Source organism: Equus quagga, chromosome 11 (genome assembly GCF_021613505.1).
Source record: "Equus quagga isolate Etosha38 chromosome 11, UCLA_HA_Equagga_1.0, whole genome shotgun sequence".
Lineage (NCBI taxonomy): Eukaryota > Metazoa > Chordata > Mammalia > Perissodactyla > Equidae > Equus > Equus quagga.
This window is the reverse complement of record NC_060277.1, coordinates 18,268,828-18,292,719: the sequence shown is the minus strand read 5'-3', so window position 1 is coordinate 18,292,719 and position 23,892 is coordinate 18,268,828. Positions and strand designations below refer to the sequence as shown.

Sequence of the window (23,892 nt, the reverse complement as noted above, 5' to 3'; positions counted from 1 at the left end):
ACATAAAAGTTTTCAAATGAAAAAGATCCTTCTTTTCCATTGTCTGAAAAATTCTTTTAAGTGTGAAATTATCTGTTTCCTGACTGCTTGATAAAACTCACCTGTTAAATCTTCTGAGCCTGTTTTTCTTTTCCTTTATGGAAAAATTTTTTTTTTTAAAGATTTTATTTTTTTCCTTTTTCTCCCCAAAGCCTCCTGGTACATAGTTGTATATTCTTCATTGTGGGTCCTTCTAGTTGTGGCATGTGGGACGCTGCCTCAGCATGGTTTGATGAGCAGTGCCATGTCCGCGCCCAGGATTCGAACCAACAAAACACTGGGCCACCTGCAGTGGAGCACGTGAACTTAGCCACTCGGCCACAGGGCCAGCCCCTATGGAAAGATTTTTGATTGGTAATATTTGTTTCGTGGAAAGGAGACTGTTCTCATATTCCTAACTTAAATTTAACACAATACATTGCATTGTCATTTTTTTTCTTGAGGAAAATTCTCCCTGAGCTAACATCTGTTGTCAGTTTTCCTCTAATTTGTATGTGAGCCACCAGCACAGCATGGCCACCGATAGATGAGTGGTGTTGGTCCATGCCTGGGAAGCAAACCTGGGCTGCCAAAGCAGAGCATGCTGCACTGAATCACTAGGCCACCAGGGCTGGTGCATCACTATGTGTTGTCATTTTCTGGTTTGTCTTTCTCATCTCACCAAATTACATCTTGGGTAAATAAACATGATTTTCCACCTGAGAGAATAGGTAAAAGAAAAAGTATAAACTTTCCCAAAATTAGAATTTAGGTACATTTTTGTTATGTTTATCTGTCAAATGTTAGTTTCATATTTTGCCAAACTTTTTCCTTGAAGATTAAACATTTTATTTTCTTGCATTCTGTCATTTTCCCTACTTATTGACATTATCATTTTTTGACAGTGCAATGATAATTATTGTTTATAAATGACAAACCCAAAACACTGAAAGTCTTTGAAGCATATCTTGAATTATTAAGACTGATTAAATAGAGTGGATTTGGATTAACTATGCTTTTATATCACTTTATGATAGTAAATTTATATAGTAATTATTTATTAATTTCTTAAAAATAGCTAATCAGAATAATTATTCTTTGTCTATATTTGAAAATAAAGGTTAACAAGGCTAAAGCTTAAAACAGAATCTGAAAGAAATAGATTTCCATGGCACTCTTAGTATGAAATTTTTTTGAAAGCATATATCAAATCAATCAATAAGAAATCAGTGTTTCTAAAGTATCTGGTGTTTAAGGACTCAAAAGTCCTCCTAACTTCTCAATCCTTCATGATAAATCTACAAAGGTTGGGAATGGTAAGACAGGGTGGGAACCCAACCTACCTATGTCAGTAATAAAGCTTTTGTCTAGCAAACATCTTCAATATGACAAAGACAAAGAAACGAGTATCTAGAAATGCATATGGGAAAACTATGGAAAAGAATGAAATTTGGTCCCTGCCAGGAATACTTTATTTCCTTTATACCATACTTACGATTCATTCTTTGCTCAAACTTTTGATGACAATCTAGTTTGTTAAAATTTTGTTTGCTGTGCAGGAACAAACAGCTATGACCTGAAAGGCTGATTTGCTGAGGCTCTGGTTCTGCCATGAATACGCATTCTCTCTTTCTGGGGGGGTTTTGTGCAGGTGAATCAGCACTCCAGCATTATATATTATTTGCTATTTGTCACTTTTTCTAATTTTCTGAAAACTGCTGGAGGTGTACTTTCCCCAAAGGATTCAAAAGAACAGCAAATATCTGAACTTAGAGTCGGGGAAAGTTGAGGTGGGAAAGTCCAGAGTCCTAGTCTGGGAATCAGAAGACTTAGATTCTAATCACAATTCTATCACTAATTATCTCTGAGACTGAAAAAATTAATTAACTTCTTATCGCTTCATTTACTTAATCCATAAGGCAGGGGGTGGATTTGTCAATTCCTGAGCTTCTTATAGTTAAAATAATTTCAATAGTTCTAAAAGTACATCTTTCAAAACTATGCCAGTAACAAAGGTGAACTAAAATTAAATCTCTAAAAGTTGTGAAAATGGACACATGTTCAAACTAAAATTCAACGTAATAGGGACAATATCCCGACGATGAGACTATTTATAGTTTGGAAATAATAATTTTGCTGACATGTCTAGTTTATTTCAGTTATACCGTCTAAACACTTTATCCAATCTCCTTAATTCCTCATGATTTGCAAGATTAAGAAGAATGAAATTTTATGGGTTTCTATTTATTAGAATTTTATTTTGGAACCATATGTTGATAATGATTTGCTTCTTTTCATTTTTCTAAATTATAGGGTGGCTTCACTCGTAAATATTCGCTTAGCTCAAAAACTGGAACGCTTCTTCCAGAATTCCCCAGTGCTCAACACCTTGTGTACCAAGGATGCATTTCTAAAGACAAGGTATCAATTAAAGATACTTCTGTATTGATTTTCTGATATATTGGTTCCATATCTCAGTTTGCTGGAAATCTCATGGTACTTGCAGGAAGCAGTCAGAAATCTGCATAATCAAACATAATTGACTGATTTATAGGAGGGACAAACGTTTACTAACATCGATTAAACACTTTCCAATTAATTATTTACCATCTTCATGATAGTATGTAATCAGAAGGTTGTCAAATAAACCTCAAAAGACTGAAGATTATTTTTTATCTAAAACTCATTATCAAGGAAGAAAATATAAGAATGTGTCTCTCACACGCAGTTTCTTTAATTGCCTGCTTTGTTTTGGATTAGCTCTATCTAATTTCAGTAAATAGTCATCAAGCACCGCTCTAGGACAGAACTTGTTCCCATCGCTGAGGGAGAGATACCTAGATGAATGCAAAGACTACACTAGATGAGCACAAATTTCCTTTCAATTCTAAAATTCTGTGCTCTCTTACACTTGCAATTTTTTTGAAAGTTAAGGAGGAAACATTTTCATAGGATTCAGTTTATAAATAATTCTCCATATGGCTCTTCAATGCTTATGTAATAAAGTCTGAGTTTAAATCCTCCTCTATTTCTGAACTTCTAGAGTCATTTGCTGGGTACCTACTGGCTGACTAATAGCAGGATCCATTATTAAATCATGGCATAATGATTTCTACATTCTTTCAACTAAAGTTCACTTTTTATTATCATTTGAGGAGGACACGTTTCATAGAATACTGTCAGTTCATATTTTTGAGGTGCAAAGACAGAGGAATATGATTGACTAATGTCCAGCTGTGTTACTTTAGTAGTGAGCTTTCTGTAAAAACTGGAAATAAAAATAACACATTGATAAAAAGGTCTATTGATAGAAAAATAGATGCATAGTTCATTCTGATGATAGACTTACTCTCCCAGTTAAGAATAGGCAGAGTGTTGAAGATAATTCTCAGATGCCGATTCCAAGCAAGTCTCCTGAAATATGTCCACTTCCTACTATTCTCCTCTCCCATCGCATTTCTCAGGGTTATCACATCATTTTTTAACCTTATAAATATAATGTGTGATCTTATGACTTCAGATTTGAAACACTTCTGGTAAATGTTAACATGTGAGGCATTTCATGGAGAAACCTTGGAAATCAGTGGGACCTCGGGGAACACAGTTCTTCTGGGGAGGGTATTGTTGGATCACTTTTGTGGAGAGGATTGCTTACATGCAAACATATCATGAAGATGTTTACTGTGTAAATATACGTGGTGAGAGAGAGGGAGATGAAGAGGGCAAGAAAGAAAAAAAGAGAGAGGAGGAACATGTTCCAATAGTTTATTTCAGTTTCTCTGCTAGCCTCCAAGGAATTCCTTACCTGTCAACTTGAAAAACTGGTCTGTAGGTCATTTGTCATTCAGGAATCAACAGGCTTAAATAACCCCTGGTTTCTAAGTTTATTCTAGTGGTCCCCTTCGTGAGCACCAACACTAACATCCCTTTTTGTCCCTTAAGGACAACTGGGCCCTGCCTTTCACCTTCTTAGCCAGTAGCCAAGTTCCCTAGATAGCTTGTCAGTTTCTAGAAAGAGGTGTTGGGCTGAAACTAAGCACTATAAGCATGTGCTTTCTTGAGATAGAAAGGATGGAGGCTGCCCAGTGAGAAGTTGACCCCAGTGAGGGGTGTTCACTGAGGCTGAGGGGACTGCTTTCTGCCTCATCATAGTGTGTCACTCAAGGCACTTGTCACCTCCAACCACATGCTCACTGACTTTACTGGAAATAAGCCTTGCCTCTGCTCCTGCCCTCTATAATGTGATGTCTCTTCTCAGAAAATTGAGCAAAATTATGTTTCTAAAGAATGCTAGGTGTACTACAGTGAAAATGTATTGTCCTAAGACTATGCAAATATTGAATAAACAAATGAAGTACCAGTGGTAGGTTTAAAAATTTGGATGATTTCTGTATAAATTTTGACACAAATAAATGGAAATACTTGTGAACATAAAAGCTTACTTGTTCTTTAGTAGGTTTCAGGGCTCAAAGGGTTAATTTTTGACAACAGTTATGAATTCTTTTCTAATTCTTTTCTATCTTTCATGCCGTCCTTATCCTCATTTTAAAAATATACATCTTGGCAACCCATCTAAAAATATAATATCGTTGCTTAAAGTATAGAACACGTCTAAATTGTATTAAATGGTGACATATCCTGCTACAGATGTCTTATAGTTGACATACTTGCTTGGAGGTAGATTGGTAATTTGCATGTCATCATTACATAGTTTTGAGTTAAACCACAAAGATGTGTGCTGTCATAGGGCTGCAGGAGTAAAAGTTGGAGAACAAAGGGTTAGGGTAGGATGCCCCCATCACCATCACCACCCTATTTTATCCCATACTATTGGTATAAAAATAATTAACATCAGTCAATTTCTTAACATGCATTATGGATTACTCCAACCACTTTGCATTTGTTAATTCATTTAGTCCTCATAACAACCCCGTTCAATATTTACTGTTATTATCATCTGCATTTTACAGATGAGGAAATTAAAACACACAAATGTTAAGTAGCTTGGCCGACATTGCATAGCTAGTAAGTGGAATTAGAGCTGGCATTTGAATCCAGGTAGTTTCAGGGTAAAGCTCACGCCTTTAACCTGTAAGCCGTGCTCCTATTCACATGGGCCACACAATTAGTAACAAGTAGGGAGATTTCTAGCATATGAAAGAAAGAGTTTTGAATTTAAGTACTGTTAATTTGCTACAATATTATCTAGTTCTAATTTATTGCAAATTTTAGAATATGTTTAACATTTTTTAACTACGCAATGCAAATATCTGTGGTAACTTGCAAATAGAAACTTTTCATAATAGACATTCAGTGTTCAAATCTTTTTTGGGTAAATGAGTCATTTGATATCATTAGTAATTTTAGGTGATAATTAGTAAGGTCTTACTGTGCACCAGGCACTGTTCTATGTGCACCACGTTTTATTTTATTTAATCTTCTTAACACCATATGCATAATATGTTATTACCATCCTACTTAAAGATAATAAGCCGAGGGTTCAGAGACTAGGCAACACATGCAAGGCAGTGCAGTGGAGCTGGGCACTCAGTTTTATTTGACTCCAGAACCAAAACTGAGGACCACCATGCCACACTGCCCAAGCACTCACTTAATAAGACTGTGTGAAGAGTTGCTATGTTTTACCATTTTTTTTTTTACCATTTTACATTTATTTCTCCAATCAAAGGTAATTTTCTTATTAGGCAGAAAATTATACAGCTTTGGCCCATAGCTCCCTGTACAGTCACCTTTCTCATTGTTCTTATTATACTGTAATTGTTCATTTGCTTGCCTTTCTTCTTCCCAAGGCAGTAAGCTCCTTGAAATAAGAATCATGCCTTTATTTTTGATCCCACAGCATTGAGCACAATGCCTGGTACATAACAAGAGCTTTATAAACGAGTGCTGAATGAATGAACTAATGAAGGCATGAACAAATGAAGGCACTGTTGAAAGGATGCTTTGGTTAATCTTTTTCTTCCTTGAAATAGGTTGATACCCTCATAATGATGTATAAAACTCACTGCCAGTGCATCCTGGACAATGCAATTAATGGAAACTTTGAAGAGGTAAGAGTGACAAAGAATTCTTTGCTGACTATATATATATATATATATATATATATATATGCTTTCTTGTCTTGTTCTTTATATGAGTTCATGTTAAGGAAAAATCTTAATGTATGTACTCTTTGCTCTGCAACTAGATCCAGCATTTCTTATTACACTTTTGGCAAGGAATGCCTGATCATCTTCTTCCCCTGCTTGAAAATCCTGTTATCATTGACATCTTCTGTGTTTGTGACTCAATTCTTTATAAGGTAAGCTCTTTGGGATATCTTAAACATGAACCATATATTTATTTAAAGAGCATTCTATCTAAATTTTTGCATTATTTTTCAATAAATTTGTTCTTTCTGGGTGGAGATACACTACTAATTTTTTTTCTTATGAGAAAGCAAGCAGTTTAATAGTGTATGTATTTTAAGGTAAGTTTACATTAAGTAAAACAGAATCAACTTCTGTTTACAGCTAAGAATGATTCTAATGTGACATACTCATACATGAAAACTTAGTTAATTTTTATTGACTGTTTTTAAGGTGTTTTCAGAGTAAATAACATAATGGCTTTTTCACAATATCAGTGTTTTGGGGAAAAGCAGAATTAAGCACTCTTACAGGATTAATAATTTTAAGATATTGGAAATCTCTAGCTTTAATGCATTAATGTCTAATTCTGTTCTCAAACTGAATAAAATTCTTCAAGTGTCTATAGAGGATCATGAAGACTCCCTGAACAAAGATGAGCTGGTTAGCCTTCTAGCCAAGCATTTAGCTGGGCAGGAAGAGAAGTTAATTCCCCGACCTGCTCCCTAGTTAGAAGAGCAACAAGGTGCAAGCTGAGGGAGAAAACTGTATTGCAATCTGGGTATTTTAAAGTGAGTTCACCACATTTACTTGTTATATTGTCATAAGCAGAAACAAAAGCTTTCCTTTTAAAACATAATCTGAATTAGCAGGAAAACCCGAGCTGGAACCCTGTTAAGCATTTAGGAAATAAATCCTTCTAAGTTAGTTACTATGATTAGGTTCTTAGGTTTGCAGAGAAGTGAGGCAGAAACTAGATATACTCAGTCCAGAAGCAACTTTGCACACCAAGAACTTGTAGGTAGGCTTGAACCAGAAGGGGGGCACCCATGTGTTCATCCTCTGTGATGAGTTCTCCCTCACCACGGGATAAGAGAATGGAGGCCTAAGTGCGTATATTCTTTACCTTTAAAGTGAAAGTTGAAGAATGACAAAAGAGAGAGAGGATTGTCTCATTTTTCTGGGTTGAATAAGAATGTCGTTATTTAAAGAGAAAGTGTTGGTTTGTACTAACTGATTGTCTGCAATGTCTAAGCCTCAAGGAAATAACCAGAAGGGAGAAAGAAGGTGACTCCAAGAGAGGGTATAAGAAAAGACCTGGGGGTCATGCACACACATTTACCACCATCAGGGTAACACTGTCTGGACTGTCACTCACCACCTGCAAGAAATATCCTTAAAGCATTTTTTTTTCCCAAATGGTCTATTTTTTTGAGTCCAACACAAAAATCCTGAGTTTAAGTACCTTTAAATAAATCAAATTTTCCCTTCTCACCATAGACCCAGGGAGGCACAGTGAGCACTGTAAATAGAGCAGTGTAAAATGAGCTTCTGCAACATTTTCAGCCCATCTCTAGAGAGTGGTTAGCTTTTAGTCCATAAAACAGAGCATGATTCCCAAGGCCAGTTCATTGGTAACCAACATACTGGGCGTATACAATGCTGTCTCCTGTTTTACCATCTCATACACAAGGAATACATGTATGCTTTGCTGGTAGGCTACACAGGCCTTTATAAATTAGTGTCTACCCACATTTTGAAATATCTTCTCCTCTAGACCCCTTTGTCCTCTTCCCCAGGCTGGCCCACTCGGTTTATTAGCCAGCCTAGTGGATGAGCACGGCTCCTATCCTGTCCGCTCCCCACCTCCTTCATTTATCATAGTTTTTCCTGAGCTGGGATCAGCCAGCACTATCGAATTTCTTCTTTCTGCTGGTCCTCATTAAGGTCCTACCCATCTCACCCACATTTAGGGCACAGTCCAGCCCTCTGTTTTCAGTATTCCTTCTTTTATAACCATTAACTCTCTGTACTCAGTGCATGAGTGTCACCTGCTTAATCTAGTATTGCGTGTTCTTAGATCTCCCTCTCCCCTTGTCTTTTATGCACACACTCACAAACACACACACAACTCACACGTACATTCATTTCAGAGGTAAAAATATAACTTTAAGAAATGAGTTAACGTTATTCTCTAGAAAGCTAGGAATAAAAAGTAATTGATAAATAATGTGTCTTTCTATAGAAATACTAAGTAAGGATTTATGTTAACACTCTTTTGCTGTGATTCAGGTTCTTACAGATGTACTAATTCCTGCAACAATGCAAGAAATGCCTGAAAGGTAGGTTCAGTCAATAAAATATTATAATTTCTTAGTATAGGGTTTAACATTATACATTATACTAAGGGAAAACATTATACAGAAATTCATTCATTTACCAAGATTATTCTCCTGCTCCTTTCCCTTCGTATTAGCTGGAAGATATGTGCCTCAATCCTTATTTTCAAACCTCAATGAACAAAACCAATGGAACGATCCTGAAATCCTTTTAATTTGAGAGCTGCCCAAGTGAAAAATAAATATTTTAGTGTAGTTGACCTTCAAGATACTGAGAAAGTTCTTCAATGGAAACTGGCTAAAGGAAGATAAATGGGGATAATTGATGGAAAATAATCACAATAATAAAAACTATAAGGAAAATTATTTTATCTTTATTATTAACATTGGTCTTAATTGCAAAATCAGAAAGAAGCATAATGGAATTCCCACTTTCTTTTAACAAAGGAATAAGATCTCAAATTGAAATGATTCCTGAAGGTTCTTCACAGTCTTTTCTGATGGGAGAACAATAGAGACTTGGGAAAAAAAAGCCAGATTTTTTTTTTCTTTTTTAAAGATTTTACTTTTTCCTTTTTCTCCCCAAAGCCCCCCAGTACATAGTTGTATATTCTTTGTTGTGGGTCCTTCTAGTTGTGGCATGTGGGACGCTTCCTCAGCGTGGTTTGACGAGCAGTGCCATGTCCGCGCCCAGGATTCGAACCAACGAAACAGTGGGCCGCCTGCAGTGGAGTGTGAGAACTTAACCACTCGGCCATGGGGCCAGCCCCCCAGATTTTTTTTTTAAAACAAAGTCTAATGAAATAACGAAATTTATTTTAGTACCTTGGGGCCCAAATACATGTAGGGTGGACATAGTTGGTTCTCAATAAATACATGATGATTGATAAAACCAATTTTATTTTTGATTTATTTTTTCCTCCAGGTTGTTTTATTTACTTATATAATAGTTGGCATTGGCCTGCTCAATGATTTCTTTTAATTATCCATATGTAGTCTTTAAGCATTAATCTGAGCTCTGAATTAGATACACTTAACACTTTTATGTCACAGCAGAATGGCTGTGCTTATTTAGTGGCAGGCATCCAGCCACGTGACTAAGAGTAATAGTACCTGATCTTTATTAAACACAATATTGGCTTTGAGACTTTACATAAATTATTTCACTTAATTCCTACAACCAGCCTGAAAGGGACTATTTATGTATTTATCTCTTAGGTATGCAAGTAGTTTATGATCACTGTAGAGAATGAAAAGCATGCATAAGTACATTTACAAACTCACTCAATCTCATTGCACTATTAATGTCTTAGGTTATTATCTCACAGACTTTTTTGTAGGAAAATCTATAAATATACATATTTCAAAAATGAAACTAGAGTATACTCATATAGGAACTAGAATATATTGCTATGGTAGAATACTATGAAAGTCTTTCCATGTCAACAAATATAGATCAACACTATCGTTCTAAACGATTGCATAGATTTCTAGCATCTGAAAAATACTTACTTTATTTAAGCAATTCCTTGTCATTGAACAATTGGAGTTTTGTAAACACAACTTGTCAGACTTTCCAAACTAGCTGTTGTGATCCCAAATTCACAAATGAGGAATCTGGGAGCAGAAAGAAGTTAATTTGCCCGGAGTCAGCTAATTAGTCAGAAGCAGAACCTAGATTTTAATTGAGGTATGTTTAACTCCAAACTCTGCCTATTCTTTTTCTGTACCACATCACTGTTCCCAACATATACACTATTCCAATTATATTTGGATCTGTGTTTGAGATATGATATGTAGATTGTTGACTGATTTTTAAATTTTAGTATGTTTTCATAATATATATACAACCAATATTTGTACTTTTCTAAGTAGGGTCCTATAATTAATAAATATTTGATAATTTATCCCACAGTTATATTTTGATTACAAGACTATGTTACTAGAAACTAATATTAAATACCTGAAATGATGTCATATGGTCCCAATGTGATGTCTCTCAAGAAGCCAATATATGCGAAATCAAGTGCACACTTACATTTTTCCAGAAATATTTTATAGAAAATTATTGAATTATGAGTTTAATATTAATAATAAAGTATTACTTATTGAGCACTCTCTACATGCCAGGCTTTAACCTGAGCGCTTTCCAAGAATTATGTCATATAATCCTCATAATAATCCTATGACACAGATACTATTCTCTCTCTCTTTTTTTTTGTGCTGAGGAAGATTAGCCCTGAGCTAACATCTGTTGCTAATCTTCCTGGTTTTTTTCCCCTTGAGGAAGATTAGCGTTGAGCTAATGTCTGTGTCAATCTTCCTCCAATTTATATGTGGGTTGCCACCACAACATGGCTGACAGTGGTGTAGGTCCATGCCTGGGATCTAAACCCGTGAACCTGGGCAACTGAAGTGGAGTGCACTGAACTTAACCACTATGCCATGAGGCTGGCCCCTGCTATTCTTATTCCCATTTAACAGATGAGGAAACTGGAGCTTGAGGAGATTGAATATTTTGACCAAGATGATAAATGGCAGACATAGGCTAGGTCTATCTGACTTCAAAGTCATGTTCTTGGAATCATAGAAGACAGTATACCTCCATTAAACTACATTTATTTAATACGTGTTGAACAACTTAGCATTGAATACATAGTTGTTGTTGGTTTTTCTTGTAGCTTACTGGCTGACATAAGAAATTTTGCTAAAAATTGGGAACAGTGGGTTGTTTCATCCTTGGAAAACTTGCCAGAAGCTCTAACTGACAAGAAAATACCTATTGTGCGAAGATTTGTGTCTTCTCTGAAACGACAAACATCTTTCTTACATCTTGCTCAGGTATGTTGGTAAGGCACGGGTGTTTGAGTCTCTGAATCGAAAATGAATCATCTGACGGCAAAGACTGAGGAACTTTCAGAGACTGGACACTAAGTAGACAACAATTAAATGGAATGTGAGATCCTAGAGTGAACGCTAGAACAGAAAAAGGATATTAGTGTAAAAATTGATGAAATTCGAATTATGCCTGCAGTTTAATTACTAGTGTTGTACTAATGTTAATTTCTTGATTTTGGTAATATATAAGCTTAGAGAAGATGATAACGTTAGGAGAAGCTGGACAGAGAGCATATGGCGATGCTTCACACTATCTTTGCAATTTTTTTGTAAATTTAAAATTTTTCCAAATAAGAAGTAAAAAAAAAAAATCCCTTCTGAATGCGATGTAAAATGTAAAACTCTTATTTATCACATGAATCCAATTAATAAAAATTAAGGTTGTAGCAAATGAACCTATGTGATATTTGATATTGTGAAACCCACAAACCCAACACATTTTAAACTACCTACTATTTGGTTCTCTTACGTAGGGAGAAAAAAAAGTAATTTTTAAATTAGGAATACATGTTTGTATATTGTTAAAATATACTCCCCCTCTCCTCAAATGATTGCTTGTTTTATGAAGGTTTCTAGCCCCCTAAATTTTTAAGGACTAGCTGAGGGTAGTTCCAGATAAGAAACATAACATTGTGAAATCCTTATTTATTATGATAGATTAAAAAAAAGTCATCTTCTAAGTCCAAAAGTAGTTTTCAAAGCTTTAACAGAAATGATCATGACCCTTAGCTATTACTTTAAAAATAAGAAAACAGTTATTTATGATACTTTTCCTTCAAGAAACTATTTCTCTAGAAGCTAAAAGTTTCCTTTAGATAGACCATCACTGATATAGTTTAGTGTCTTTTTTACTTTCTTTATGCAGATTGCCAGACCAGCTCTCTTTGACCAGCATGTCGTGAATTCTATGGTATCTGATATTGAAAAGGTTGACTTGAATAGTATTGGATCTCAGGCCCTTCTCACTATTTCGGGCAGCACAGACACTGAATCTGATATCTACACAGAACGTGAGTCTTCTCCCTTTGTTTAGAGCAGGGTTTCCTAACGTGGGCGCTATTGACATCTTGGGCTGGATAATTCTTTGATAGTGGGAGAGGCTGTCCTATGCCTTGTAGGATATTTAGCAACATCCCTGGCCTCTACCCGCTAGATTCCAGTAGCAGCCTCCCCATAGGTGTGACAACCAAAAATGTTTCCAGACATTACCATTACATTATGTAACATTAATGTAATGTTTCCATTACGTTACTTGGACGCACATCTGTTTGAGAAACATTTTTAATAAAAATAATTTGTTCTCTATTTAAAAACAGTTGTACTTACTAATTATGGAAAATATTAAGAGGAAAATAAAAGTCCTCCATAAACTTATTGCCTAGAAATAACTAAAGTAGAAATAACCTGAAAATTATCAAAATGGTTTTTAAATTTTATGAGTTTTCTTTCAGTTTTATATTACATGTCTACAAATTTCCATGTGCTTTATGCTCTTGGCATCATATGGTATATGATGCATATCAAAATGATATCTCAGCATGATACTGTTTTTCAAAGCAGAGACCCCCTGCTCAGACTGGACCATCTGACAGAACTTACCAGGCCAAAACACGTGACTAGACAACCAGGCACAATTTCCGAGGGCTAACAGCCCACTATTTCTCCCTCCCTTTCTCTCCCAAAAGACAAAAAATTAAAATTAAAAAAAATGCAGCCACCTATAAGCCATAGCACAAATGACGGACTGTTCTCTGGCGACAGTCCAACCTCAGACCTGCTTTCTGTTTCCTGACATAAAATTATATTACTCTTTGAGATACCATAAACCTCAAACTCTTTAATAAAATGATAGTCCTAAACTGCCCCTTTAAATTTTACATAATAACATGATAAAAGGTCATTCATGTGACTCAGTTCTGCAGCGCAGAATTTAATTTTTGCTAAAGATAAAGGATATCTCAGAAAGCAGGAAATCAAAAAATTTAGCTCACTTCACTCATTAGCTTTCAGCTAATCTGTTGCACTTAATGAAAGCGTTAGATTCAAAATGAATAATCAACTATATAGACAACCTACTCTTCCCCAGTATATAAACCTATATTTCGGGATATACCAAGATACATGTGCTTATGATAAAAATTTTGAAGAGTAAAGTACTAAGGATTTTTTGTTATTGTTCCCGGGATATGAAATTAATTCCTTTAACACACTTAATCTACCTATCTTTCCCTTTTATGCTATAAAATCATTAATAATTTCTAGTTTAAGATTTTTTTCTTCGATTCAAAGTAGAGTGTAATATTCTGCTTTCTTTTTTCTTTCTCTTTTACATGGTAGACGACTCTATCACGGTGTTCCAAGAACTGAAAGATCTCCTTAAGAAGAATGCCACTGTGGAGGCTTTTATTGAATGGCTGGATACCGTGGTAGAGCAGAGAGTTATTAAGGTACTTTTCAATAACAAATTCAAAAAATAAATAAATGCTAAACTGGCTGTAACTTCTTGTATGGTGGTGGTGGGCGGGGGGTGACAGGCTGTGTATGAAAATGATCTGAAAAGCTTTTGAAGCCCTACAAAGAAGGCAGCCCAAATATCAAAACTAGGACTTTGTCAGATTTGAGAGCATTGGGCGTATATTACATTCTATTTATCTTTTCTTGATGAAGGACTGCAAGACACTCTGCCTCCCCTGTCATCAATAAAGTTACAGCAGAGTAACTGTGAAAGATAAACTTGAAAACTGGAAAGATTCTGGCCCTTTTCTAAAAAGCAAGCTATCACAAGTGCTGAAAGAAAATACGGTTTTAAGTATTCACATTTTGAATTCCAGGAGCTCAGTATTTTGCGTTTTGTATGTGGTTTCTTCACCTCTTTCAGTTAACCTTGAAGTCATCCATCATGAAACAAGGCAATAAGAACAAATATATCCATCACTAGCTGGTGTTAGCCATGCCATATCAAGGAAGCCAGTTCTAGTGTAGGGACTTTTTTTCTCCTGGAAGGAAAACAGATTATCATTCAAGACCAGAAGAGTCAGTTAATCATTCACAGAAATATATAACCCTTCCTTCACACTTCACCTTCTGTTCTTTTTAAAGTTCTGTCAAAGGAAAATCAGCAGATAAAATATTTTGTAAATTATTCCATTTTGTGGTACAATTTTATTAGGTAACAAACCATACAGAATAAAGATCTGTTAACCCTAAGAATGACAGCAAAGATGGACTCAAATTAAAATCCATGGACAGATCACTTTATTTGATGAAATAAATGACGTGTCAGCCATCTGTCCATTTGTCAAACAGTTCATTTATCTCTTGATTTTATGTAGGGTGCACGTAGTAAGGAGATGACAGGTTTTACAGTTTCATTTTGTTCCTTTACTTTTAGACCAGCAAACAAAATGGAAGATCATTAAAGAAGAGGGCTCAAGACTTTCTGCTGAAGTGGAGCTTTTTTGGTGCTCGAGTAATGCATAATCTCACCTTGAACAATGCATCCAGTTTTGGTATCCTATGTGCTTTATAAAACTCTTCTTAAATGAATTACATCATTCATTCCCTAGTCATATTTCCTATCAGTTTTTAGACATGTGGCACCATCACTTCTCAAACCGTATCTGAATATCGAGCCAGTAAAACGGTAGTTATGAGCTTGGATTTGGGAGTCAGATCACGTGCAGTTAAATCCTCACACTGCTTCTCTCTGGTGTGGGCTTTACCCAAGCTAGGTGCTCACCATAGAAGGGAGAGAATATTCCTTTCATTGGGTTGTGTAGGCCTCTAATGAGATGATGTATATAAAGTGCATTGCCTGGCACCTGGTAAACACTTAAGGAATAGCAGCTATTATCATTACATTCCATCAGTGCTTGGATAAATTTTCTTTGTCAACAAGCAAATAAACAATAATTAATACATTATTTTCCAAAGGCACTATTCGTTGCAATATGGCAAATTTTGGTGTCTTTTCAGGGAACCCATGTAGCTTCACTCCAAGAATCAAAGAGCAAAAGACCTGCTCTCATGTTTCTGAACCATCTTTCATAATCTATCTGACTTATGAAAAAAAATTGAGTCCTCAGCTTTTTAAAAAATCCAATACTTTCTTTTTCCTCAAATTTCTGGGATTCTCAGTTTGTAGTTATAATGCTATTTCATGGACAGTACTTCTGGATTTAGTAGTTGCATTTCAAGAAATCTTCAGAAGATAAAATAGGTTGCAATCAATTAAATTGTTTTTATGTAATTTTCAATGGAGTTAGGTAAAATCAGTGAGCTTGTATTGAGGGCTCAACAAAATGTATTGTCTATTATTTGAAATATCTTGCTCATATTTAAGGTTTCTTAAACTATACAACATTGAAGCCTGACTTTATTGTGAAAAAAAGACTTGTGTGGGGAAATCTGTTGAATAGTTAAAAGATGTTTAAGGTTTTCCAGGACATCCTCCACGTGAAAATTACTCTTTTGCTTTTATCAAATCAAAGAGCATTTTGTTCCAGGTTAGAAAGACATCTTCTAACCTGATACCTTTTCAGACTATGTTGGCCGTTGTCTAATTATTTAGTACAAAGTAAACAGAAATAGAGCAGAGTAGAGCTCATTCTCCCCGGGTTAAAGCTTATCACCCTGCAGTGTGTGCCCTCTTAAAGCATAAAGCGTGTCTCACTTTCATCCGTATTTTCCTTTGATGTAATTAGTGGCCAAAGAGCTGGCAGGACAGTACACACAGTGAGCTGGGCAGGCGGGACCCAGAAAGATTAGAGACCCAAGTTAAGCATGTTGGTCTTAGCAGGTCATTTAAAGTCCAACAAGTATTTGTTTATTTCGGTTGCTCCTTGTAAAGTGTTGCGAGATGGTCACAAAGATAACTTGACTTCTCTCTCTTTCTCTTTCCTTCTTTTTCTCTCCCTTATTTCTTCTCACAATGTCCTCTGCCCATTCCCCATCCATACGCAAGGTTCTTTCCATTTGATCCGAATGCTTCTCGATGAATACATTCTCCTGGCCATGGAGACCCAGTTTAATAATGACAAAGAGCAGGAGTTACAGAATTTATTGGACAAATATATGAAGAATTCAGGTAATTTAAAATATATATTGTGTTTTGCATATTGCTTTGTTTAAGAATTTATAAGCACACGTGTTAAGTGGGTTTATAACAGTCTCAGAGTTTTTCCCCAAACATGTCACTACTATGACAGTATACTAGCACTATTCAAGCACTATTTTTACTTTCCTCCATTAAGATATAGAGTAGTCAAAGTACTTCACTGGAAACTCTGAAGGATACAAATCTATCTTCTTAACTTCTGGAGAATTTAGAGAAAATTGGAGAGGCGACTATAATACAAAAAATAACTGTAATTCAAGACAATTGTCGTATACCACATTATAAATGGTATAGAAATAAGTTCTATAGGGGTTTAGAGAAGGAAGGGGACACATCTAATTGGGATGTGACGGCTTGCATTTTGAGGACTGTCCACTCCAGAGTGGTTTATTTGGTGCCCCTCAGAACACACCTACACCCACAAATATACACTTCACAAAAACCAGCACCACTGCCAAGACTAAAGATCTGCCAGCCTCGTTTCCCGTGGACATTTCTCAGGAGTTTCCAGATTTATGACACAACTCTAAAACATTTTCAGTTTCTTTTACTAGGGTTTATCTACTAGGAGAATGATGTTAGCTTTTCCGTTTAAAAAAATCTTTCCAGATGCAAGTAAAGCTGCCTTCACTGCTTCTCCAAGTTCGTGTTTTCTGGCCAACCGTAATAAAGGGAGCACAGTTTCCAGTGACACTGTGAAGAATGAAAGCCATGTGGAAACGACCTATCTTCCTCTGTCATCCAGTCAACCTGGAGACTTCTCTGCTGCTCTGCCCCCATTCCCTGCTGGGAATACAGACAACCTGCCGCTCACAGGTATGCCGTGAAACAACCAAGAAAACCACTTTGGCTTCATTACATCTCACAGGGGCCTATTCCTTTGTTTTCTTAAAACTGGTAACCTACAGGCATTCCAAGAATTAAAAAAGCTTATCTTAACTGACATCATAAAGCTTTGTGATATTTTTGTGATTTTTCAGCATTCGTCATTCACATTTTTATCAATACCGTTGTTAACATAGGCATCACACTTTGACGCACTCTCTTAGTTATATCAGAAGTACAAATAATCAGTTATCTTCATTTAGTGAAAGAAAAAATTAGATTGGATGTAATAAAACCTTAAGATGCTTTGAGAGTCAAAAGATTGGGCTGCTTAATTATTTTTGGCTTTTGAGGAGACTTTATTTTTCCTTCACTAAAAAATGGATTTGGCCATTTTAGGATAACTCTGACAATAATTTCCCTCTTTGGTCTAGGGCCCCTTGTGTCAATCTGAAGGATTAGTGGCGTGAACTAACTCCTAGATAACACTTTAAGTCTGCCTATTGCCTTATATCTTTTTAAAAATTCTTTTATATACATTAATTCATTGGACACACAGAATTTTAAACCTGGAAGGGCATTATAGTTCAGGGACCTAATTCCACCAATGGAAAATCGGAGACCCAGGGAGTTCGTGGCATTCATAACTCATTGCTCATCAATGGTATTTGCACGATGTTTTGAATTGGCTGCTTCGAAGCTATGGTCATGTTGACATTATTGCCTTTTTCTCTTACCCTAAAAATCAAACCATTTAACATTCAGCTTGTTTTTTAATTATGCAGAAATGTGAACAGCAGACCTCCTTGCTCTTCCCAAGCTTGAATTCTAACCATCCTCGTACCGTGAAAGCATGAAGCCATCCCAGGCTTTCTTCTATAGCCACTAACTCCAAAACTCTCCAATGCTGTGAAATATACATGTATCGTGATGGTGTTTTTTAAACTTATATTTTTGATGTTCCCCAGTTCTGTTATTTTTGGAGGGTAGGAATGAACTAAGTTGGAAAAAGATATATTAATATGCCACTAGTGAATGCTCTGGTAATTTTTTTCCAGGTCAAATGGAACTTTCCCAGAACACTGGTCATCTGATGACACCACCCATTTCTCCAGCCATGGTGAACCGAGGAAGTGTCATTAACCAGGGGCCAATGGCAGGAAGACCCCCAAGTGTGGGTCCAGTACTGTCAGCCCCTTCACACTGCTCAACATACCCAGAGCCCATTTATCCTACTCTCCCTCAAGCCAACCACGACTTTTATGGGACCAACTCTAACTATCAGACTGTGTTTAGGGCACAGCCTCACCCCCCATCAGGACTCTATCCTCATCGCCCCGAGCATGGTCGATGCACGGCCTGGAGTGAACAGCAGCTTTCTAGAGACTTCTTCAGTGGCAGCTGTGCTGGGTCTCCATATAATTCTCGGCCACCTTCCAGCTATGGACCATCGCCACATGGCCAAGATTCACACAGTATGCAGTTTTTAAACACAGGAAGCTTCAGTTTCCTGAGCAACACAGGGGCTGCCAGCTGCCAAGGAGCAACATTGCCTCCTAATTCACCTAATGGTATTGAAATGTTTAAAGAATTTTTCCTGGCTTTTGAGATGGCAATAAGACAGGATCAAACATTGAGTCCCACCTCTGCTGAGTGCCATGTCATCCCATGTAAAGCTTCTGAAGATCATGGAATCTTAGACATTTGGAGTTAATTTCTGCCACATACAAACATATCCCTACTTCTTGTGGCTTTCTTAAAGTTGCCCTTCTAAACGCCAGACTTGATGAAAAGAATATTATGTCAAACCATATGTTTGAGACCAACCTTAATAGCCCCAAAGAAGAGTGTTCTGTCCTTTGAAAATAATTTTAGTGAATAATATTTCTTCCAAAAAGCTAGCAGCAGATCTTAAAGATTAGGACCAAAATAGTGCCCCTTGTCAAGCTGATAAAACTCTTGAAGTTAGGGAGTTGGAAAGATTGTGGCCTTCTCCAAGCACCAAAATATGCTCTGTGTGTATGCTGCTCTGATGCCTCTCTCCCAAGGGTAAGCCAGTGCTTCTCCCAGAAACAAGAATCTGTAAATAGAATTGGTATTTGACAAGTAGTGTAATCTTTGTGAGAAGCCAGAAGCGCTTTCTTTTCTTCATTGGCAGATCTTGTTAATTTAGATAAGGGAAAGAGGAGAGAGATGTAGGCTTATACCTTAAAATTAATAATAGAATAACTCCTATGTATTTTTAAAAAAAACAAAAACAGCATAGTGAACCATATCCATAGATAAGCACAAATCCAACTCTATAGTAAATGTGGAAATAAACGTGGATGTGAATATCATATTTACACTGTGATATCTTTAGGGCTCTGCCCTACCTTGTCCCTTTTTTCGTTCTTGGAATGTTCTTTGTAATAAGTTAATAGTACATTCTCAACACTTTCTGTTATAGGATACTATGGAAGCAATATAAACTACCCAGAGTCTCATCGACTTGGCTCCATGGTGAATCAACACGTTTCTGTCATCAGCAGTGTTCGCTCCTTGCCTCCCTACAGCGACATCCATGATCCACTTAACATTTTAGATGACAGTAGCAGAAAGCAGACGAGCTCGTTTTATGCAGACACATCACCTTCAGTTGCATGTCGAACTCCAGTAGTAGGTAAATTATTTCGGTTGTTCTTGAAAACATTTTAAAAATTGTTAACCTCAGGTGTGCAGTATTATTTTGGAGGCTAACTATTGAGGTGAGCTGAGCACTCTTGTTCCTACAGATGATTTGTCACTTTGGATCTGAAGTTATATTTTTGTATCTGTTAGAAATAGTCTTATGGTTTCTCAGTATGTATGTCGCCGTGCAGCCTACTGCTAGATCTGTTATTCTTTCCAAAAAGAATAGTTGGCATCTATAATGTATGCAAAAAATTAATATAGCCTGTCAAATGCAGGCTAGAAGACTGGCAGTTTTATGATAGCAGTGATGATGTCTTTTTCTCACTCTGTCTTGTGCGCTGTTGGACCCAGGGGCAGTGCCAAGAGGTGTCTTTGGGCCCCATAATCTCCATCAGTACCCTAAAACCACTCTAAGTTTAAAAAATAGTGACTTGTGATGGAGGTTACCATCATTTTCTCAATTGTATGTAAAATGTGATTGGACATCTCTGTAGGAAACGTTGCTATTTTAATTCTTCTATAACCTCCAGTCTAAGCAAAAGTCAGCAAAATGGTGTGTTTGCCCTGAAGTCCCCTGGCATCTTCTTCCAACCACGTTACTGCCCCTAAGAAAATTCTGCAACTTGTACTAGATGCATCAGCAGCACCCAGCAAAGTGTCTGCCACACAGTAGTAATTCAATAAATCAGTGAGTTGAAAAAAGAGGCAAAAATATATTTTAGAAACAAATTTGTTTCAAAGAAGGCATTACAGAGCAAGTATATATCCATGAAAGTATCAAGCAGAGTGTTAATGCTTGTAAGAGATGGTTGGAATCTTCCAATGGAATTGATTTTAGACTAGCAATAAGTAAAAGGGCATTGTCACCCAACCAGAGCATAAGGGAAAGTGAGATAAATTCCATCTCTCCCCACTCAGTGTGCTTTTCCAATAATTCAATAGGAAGCACTTCTTCCCTTCCTGTGACCATCACAGATGCTCCCCGAGCGGAGTCCAGCAGCTCGTCTTGTGCTATCTGCAGATGGTCATTGCTTCTAGGTTACTCTAATGAAGCAGAAAATTCCACTTCAGGAAGTTTCCTCCCTGTGAGACTAAAATGTACCACGTTGCTATTGGTACTATTAGTTCTGTTTACTTGTAGAGATAGTGGAAGCTATGATGGAACATAGCTTGGGTGTAGGATGGATTCTAAGCTTTAGTTGTCAGGGCTGGCTTACAAGTAAATTGCAAAGATGGCGTCAGGGTGAAAAAGGGGACAGAATAAGTCAGTAAATAGTATAGGGGGAGTTAGGATCCACTATATGTTTCCTTAGTTATAAAGCCCAGTTTTTAGTGACAGGGAAGATGGTAGTTAGAAATTATCAATGAGAACACAGCAACCATAAATGCCGAAAGTGTAGGTTAGTAAGCCAGTTAGTCAAATTTTTTGAGAACCTACTGTGTGCCAAACTTCATTCTAGGTGTGAGGTTATGGTGGTGACTGGGACACAGTCCCTGCCTGTGTGAAGTTTATATTCTAGAAGGGAGAGATAAGGCAGTGAATATGTAAACAAATGAATTAAAAAGATAATTTCAGGGGCCAGCCCTGTGCCTGAGTGTTTAAAGTACCACACACTCCACTTCGATAGTTCAGGTTCATGGGTTCCATCTCAGGTGTCGACCTACTCCACTCATCAGCCATGCTCTGGAAGCATCCCACCTACAAAATGGAGGAGGGTTGGCACAGATGTTAGCTCAGGGCTAATCTTCCTCAAGCAAAAAAAGAGGAGGATTGGCAACAAATGTTAGCTCAGGACGAATCTTCCTCACACACACACACAAAATGCAGATACTGTGAAGTCAGTTAAATAGGGTAAAATGACAGATAGTAATGGAGGAGCTACTTTAGGTGAGGTAGTTGGGAAAGGAATACTGAGGCAGAAACATTGGAGTTGAAAGCTGAGTGGTAAGAAGGAGGCAATGACGTAAAGGTCTGATGGTGGAGTTCCAGGCAGAAGAAATAGCAAGTGCACGGTCTCTGAAATGGAAAAAAGTTTGGAAAATTCAACGAGCAGAAAGAAGGCCAGTGTGTTTTGAGCGTGGTGAATGAAGAAGAGGGCGGAGAAAAATAAGTCAGAAGGCGGAGACCAATTCACAAAGGGTGATATGAATCAGGGCAAGGAACTTGGATTTTGTTCTAAAAGTAATGGGATGTCATTGTAGCATTTGAGAAGAAGAGTGACAATTTGATGTATACTTCAGCAGGAATGACTCCTTTCTGCGGAGTGAGGGGGTGGAGCAAAGGTGAGGGTCATGAGACTAGTTAGGAGGCTGCTGTGTTGGTCCAGGTAAGAGAAGATGGTCGTTTGAACCACAATTGTAGAGACGCAGATGGAAAGAGGAGGTGGATTGGGGGTATATTTTAGTGATAAAGTTGTCTGCATCTAAGTTTGAAATTGAGTTTTCTTTGTGAAATGTGTAGAAGAATTTCTGTGAGAACAGTAAGGGGGAACTGGAAGAAAAGATAAAAATTATTCTAAGGAACCATACACACCCAAATTTAGTACAGATAAGTGTGCTAAATGCAAAAATAAATACAGAGGCTTAAAGTAATTGGCACTTGCAGAAACAAGAAACTGTAAATTTTCAATTGCTGATTATATTTTCCCTTACAGCCTCCAGCTTGCAAACTCCAATTCCTTCCTCGTCATCCCAATGTATGTATGGAACTTCCAATCAATACTCAGCTCAAGAAAGCCTGGATTCCCATGGAGCAAATGGTAGAGAAATGGTGTCCTCTTTACCACCCATCAACACTGTGTTCATGGGAGCAGCAGCTGGAGGCACTTAAATCGACAATGTTGAGTGGGGGTTGAAACTTTTAAAATCTCTACTGCTCAAATATTATTAACTCAGATTGCCATCAGAGTAAAGAAAATGGAATACACAGTGGCAGGACATTGTTTTTCAAGTTACTGGTATGAAGCTGTGGACAACTCCAAAGTGAACGAAGATACTTGCAGAGTTTTCCTTGCACACAAATTGTTTAAAACGTGATCTCATTGTTAATCATAGTTTCAAACATTATCAAATGGAATCGGTGGAGCTTTAAAGATGCAAACATTTCAACTATGAAGATCTAATATTTCACTTTCTAATTTATTGAAAATCTGTATGCTGTTTCATCTTTGGTTTCTAAAAAAGAGAAAAGTTTATTTAATGCCTCTGAAATACCTTTAATTTATTAGGATCTCAGAATCATTGTTTACTATCCCTTATTTGACAAAAAGTCAAATGTATATGTTCTACCTCCTATGGAAATGTTTACAAGGTCAAGACTTAATTCAATTCAGCCTAGACCAAAGTTGCTTGACTTTCAATTCGTGTGCATTAGTTGATGATTTCTGTTACATAGCAGTATTCCAATTCTATGTAACTGAATGGAGATTATAAATGCTTTCTCTCTTTATTTAAAAAAGATAGAAATAAAGGAAATAAAATATGGAAATATTTTTAAAGGCTTGGTTGCTCTCAGGGCTGATACTGTTTCTGAAGAATGCTGGGGATTTACAGGCATAGCTCCTTTGAATATTGAATTAAAGAGTAAGAGCGGTTGGTTAAAACACCATAATTCAAGAATATTTTCATATCAAATCCATGCATATAAATATAAGGAAATTGTGACTTGTAGGCTGTTTGAGCTTTTCCAGATTGAGAACCAGTCTTTAATTGAGTACTTTACTCTGAGAGTGAATGAGTGTTCAGGGATTATCTGGATGCAAACACAAATTCAAAAGTGAAGGATTCATTTCAAATTCATTATAAATTAGTACAATTTGATACACCATCTATCTGATTCCATTTCTTTTTCTTTTTCATATGTCTTAGCTGTAAT

General features: G+C 36.7%; 1 protein-coding gene across 1 annotated transcript in view; it reads left to right on the top strand.

Moving 5' to 3' along the window:
- RFX6 (regulatory factor X6) overlaps positions 1–22,848 on the top strand; it is a 57,722-nt gene extending 34,874 nt beyond the window's left edge. The window contains exons 7-19 of the mRNA XM_046674331.1: positions 2,332–2,439; positions 6,012–6,089; positions 6,227–6,340; positions 8,460–8,509; positions 11,188–11,347; positions 12,270–12,414; positions 13,742–13,851; positions 14,796–14,913; positions 16,368–16,490; positions 17,130–17,336; positions 18,404–18,916; positions 19,795–20,007; positions 22,673–22,848. Of these exons, the coding sequence (XP_046530287.1) occupies positions 2,332–2,439; positions 6,012–6,089; positions 6,227–6,340; positions 8,460–8,509; positions 11,188–11,347; positions 12,270–12,414; positions 13,742–13,851; positions 14,796–14,913; positions 16,368–16,490; positions 17,130–17,336; positions 18,404–18,916; positions 19,795–20,007; positions 22,673–22,848 (2,115 nt within the window). The remainder of the gene's footprint in view (positions 1–2,331; positions 2,440–6,011; positions 6,090–6,226; positions 6,341–8,459; positions 8,510–11,187; positions 11,348–12,269; positions 12,415–13,741; positions 13,852–14,795; positions 14,914–16,367; positions 16,491–17,129; positions 17,337–18,403; positions 18,917–19,794; positions 20,008–22,672) is intronic.
- The last annotated feature ends 1,044 nt before the right edge of the window (positions 22,849–23,892 follow it).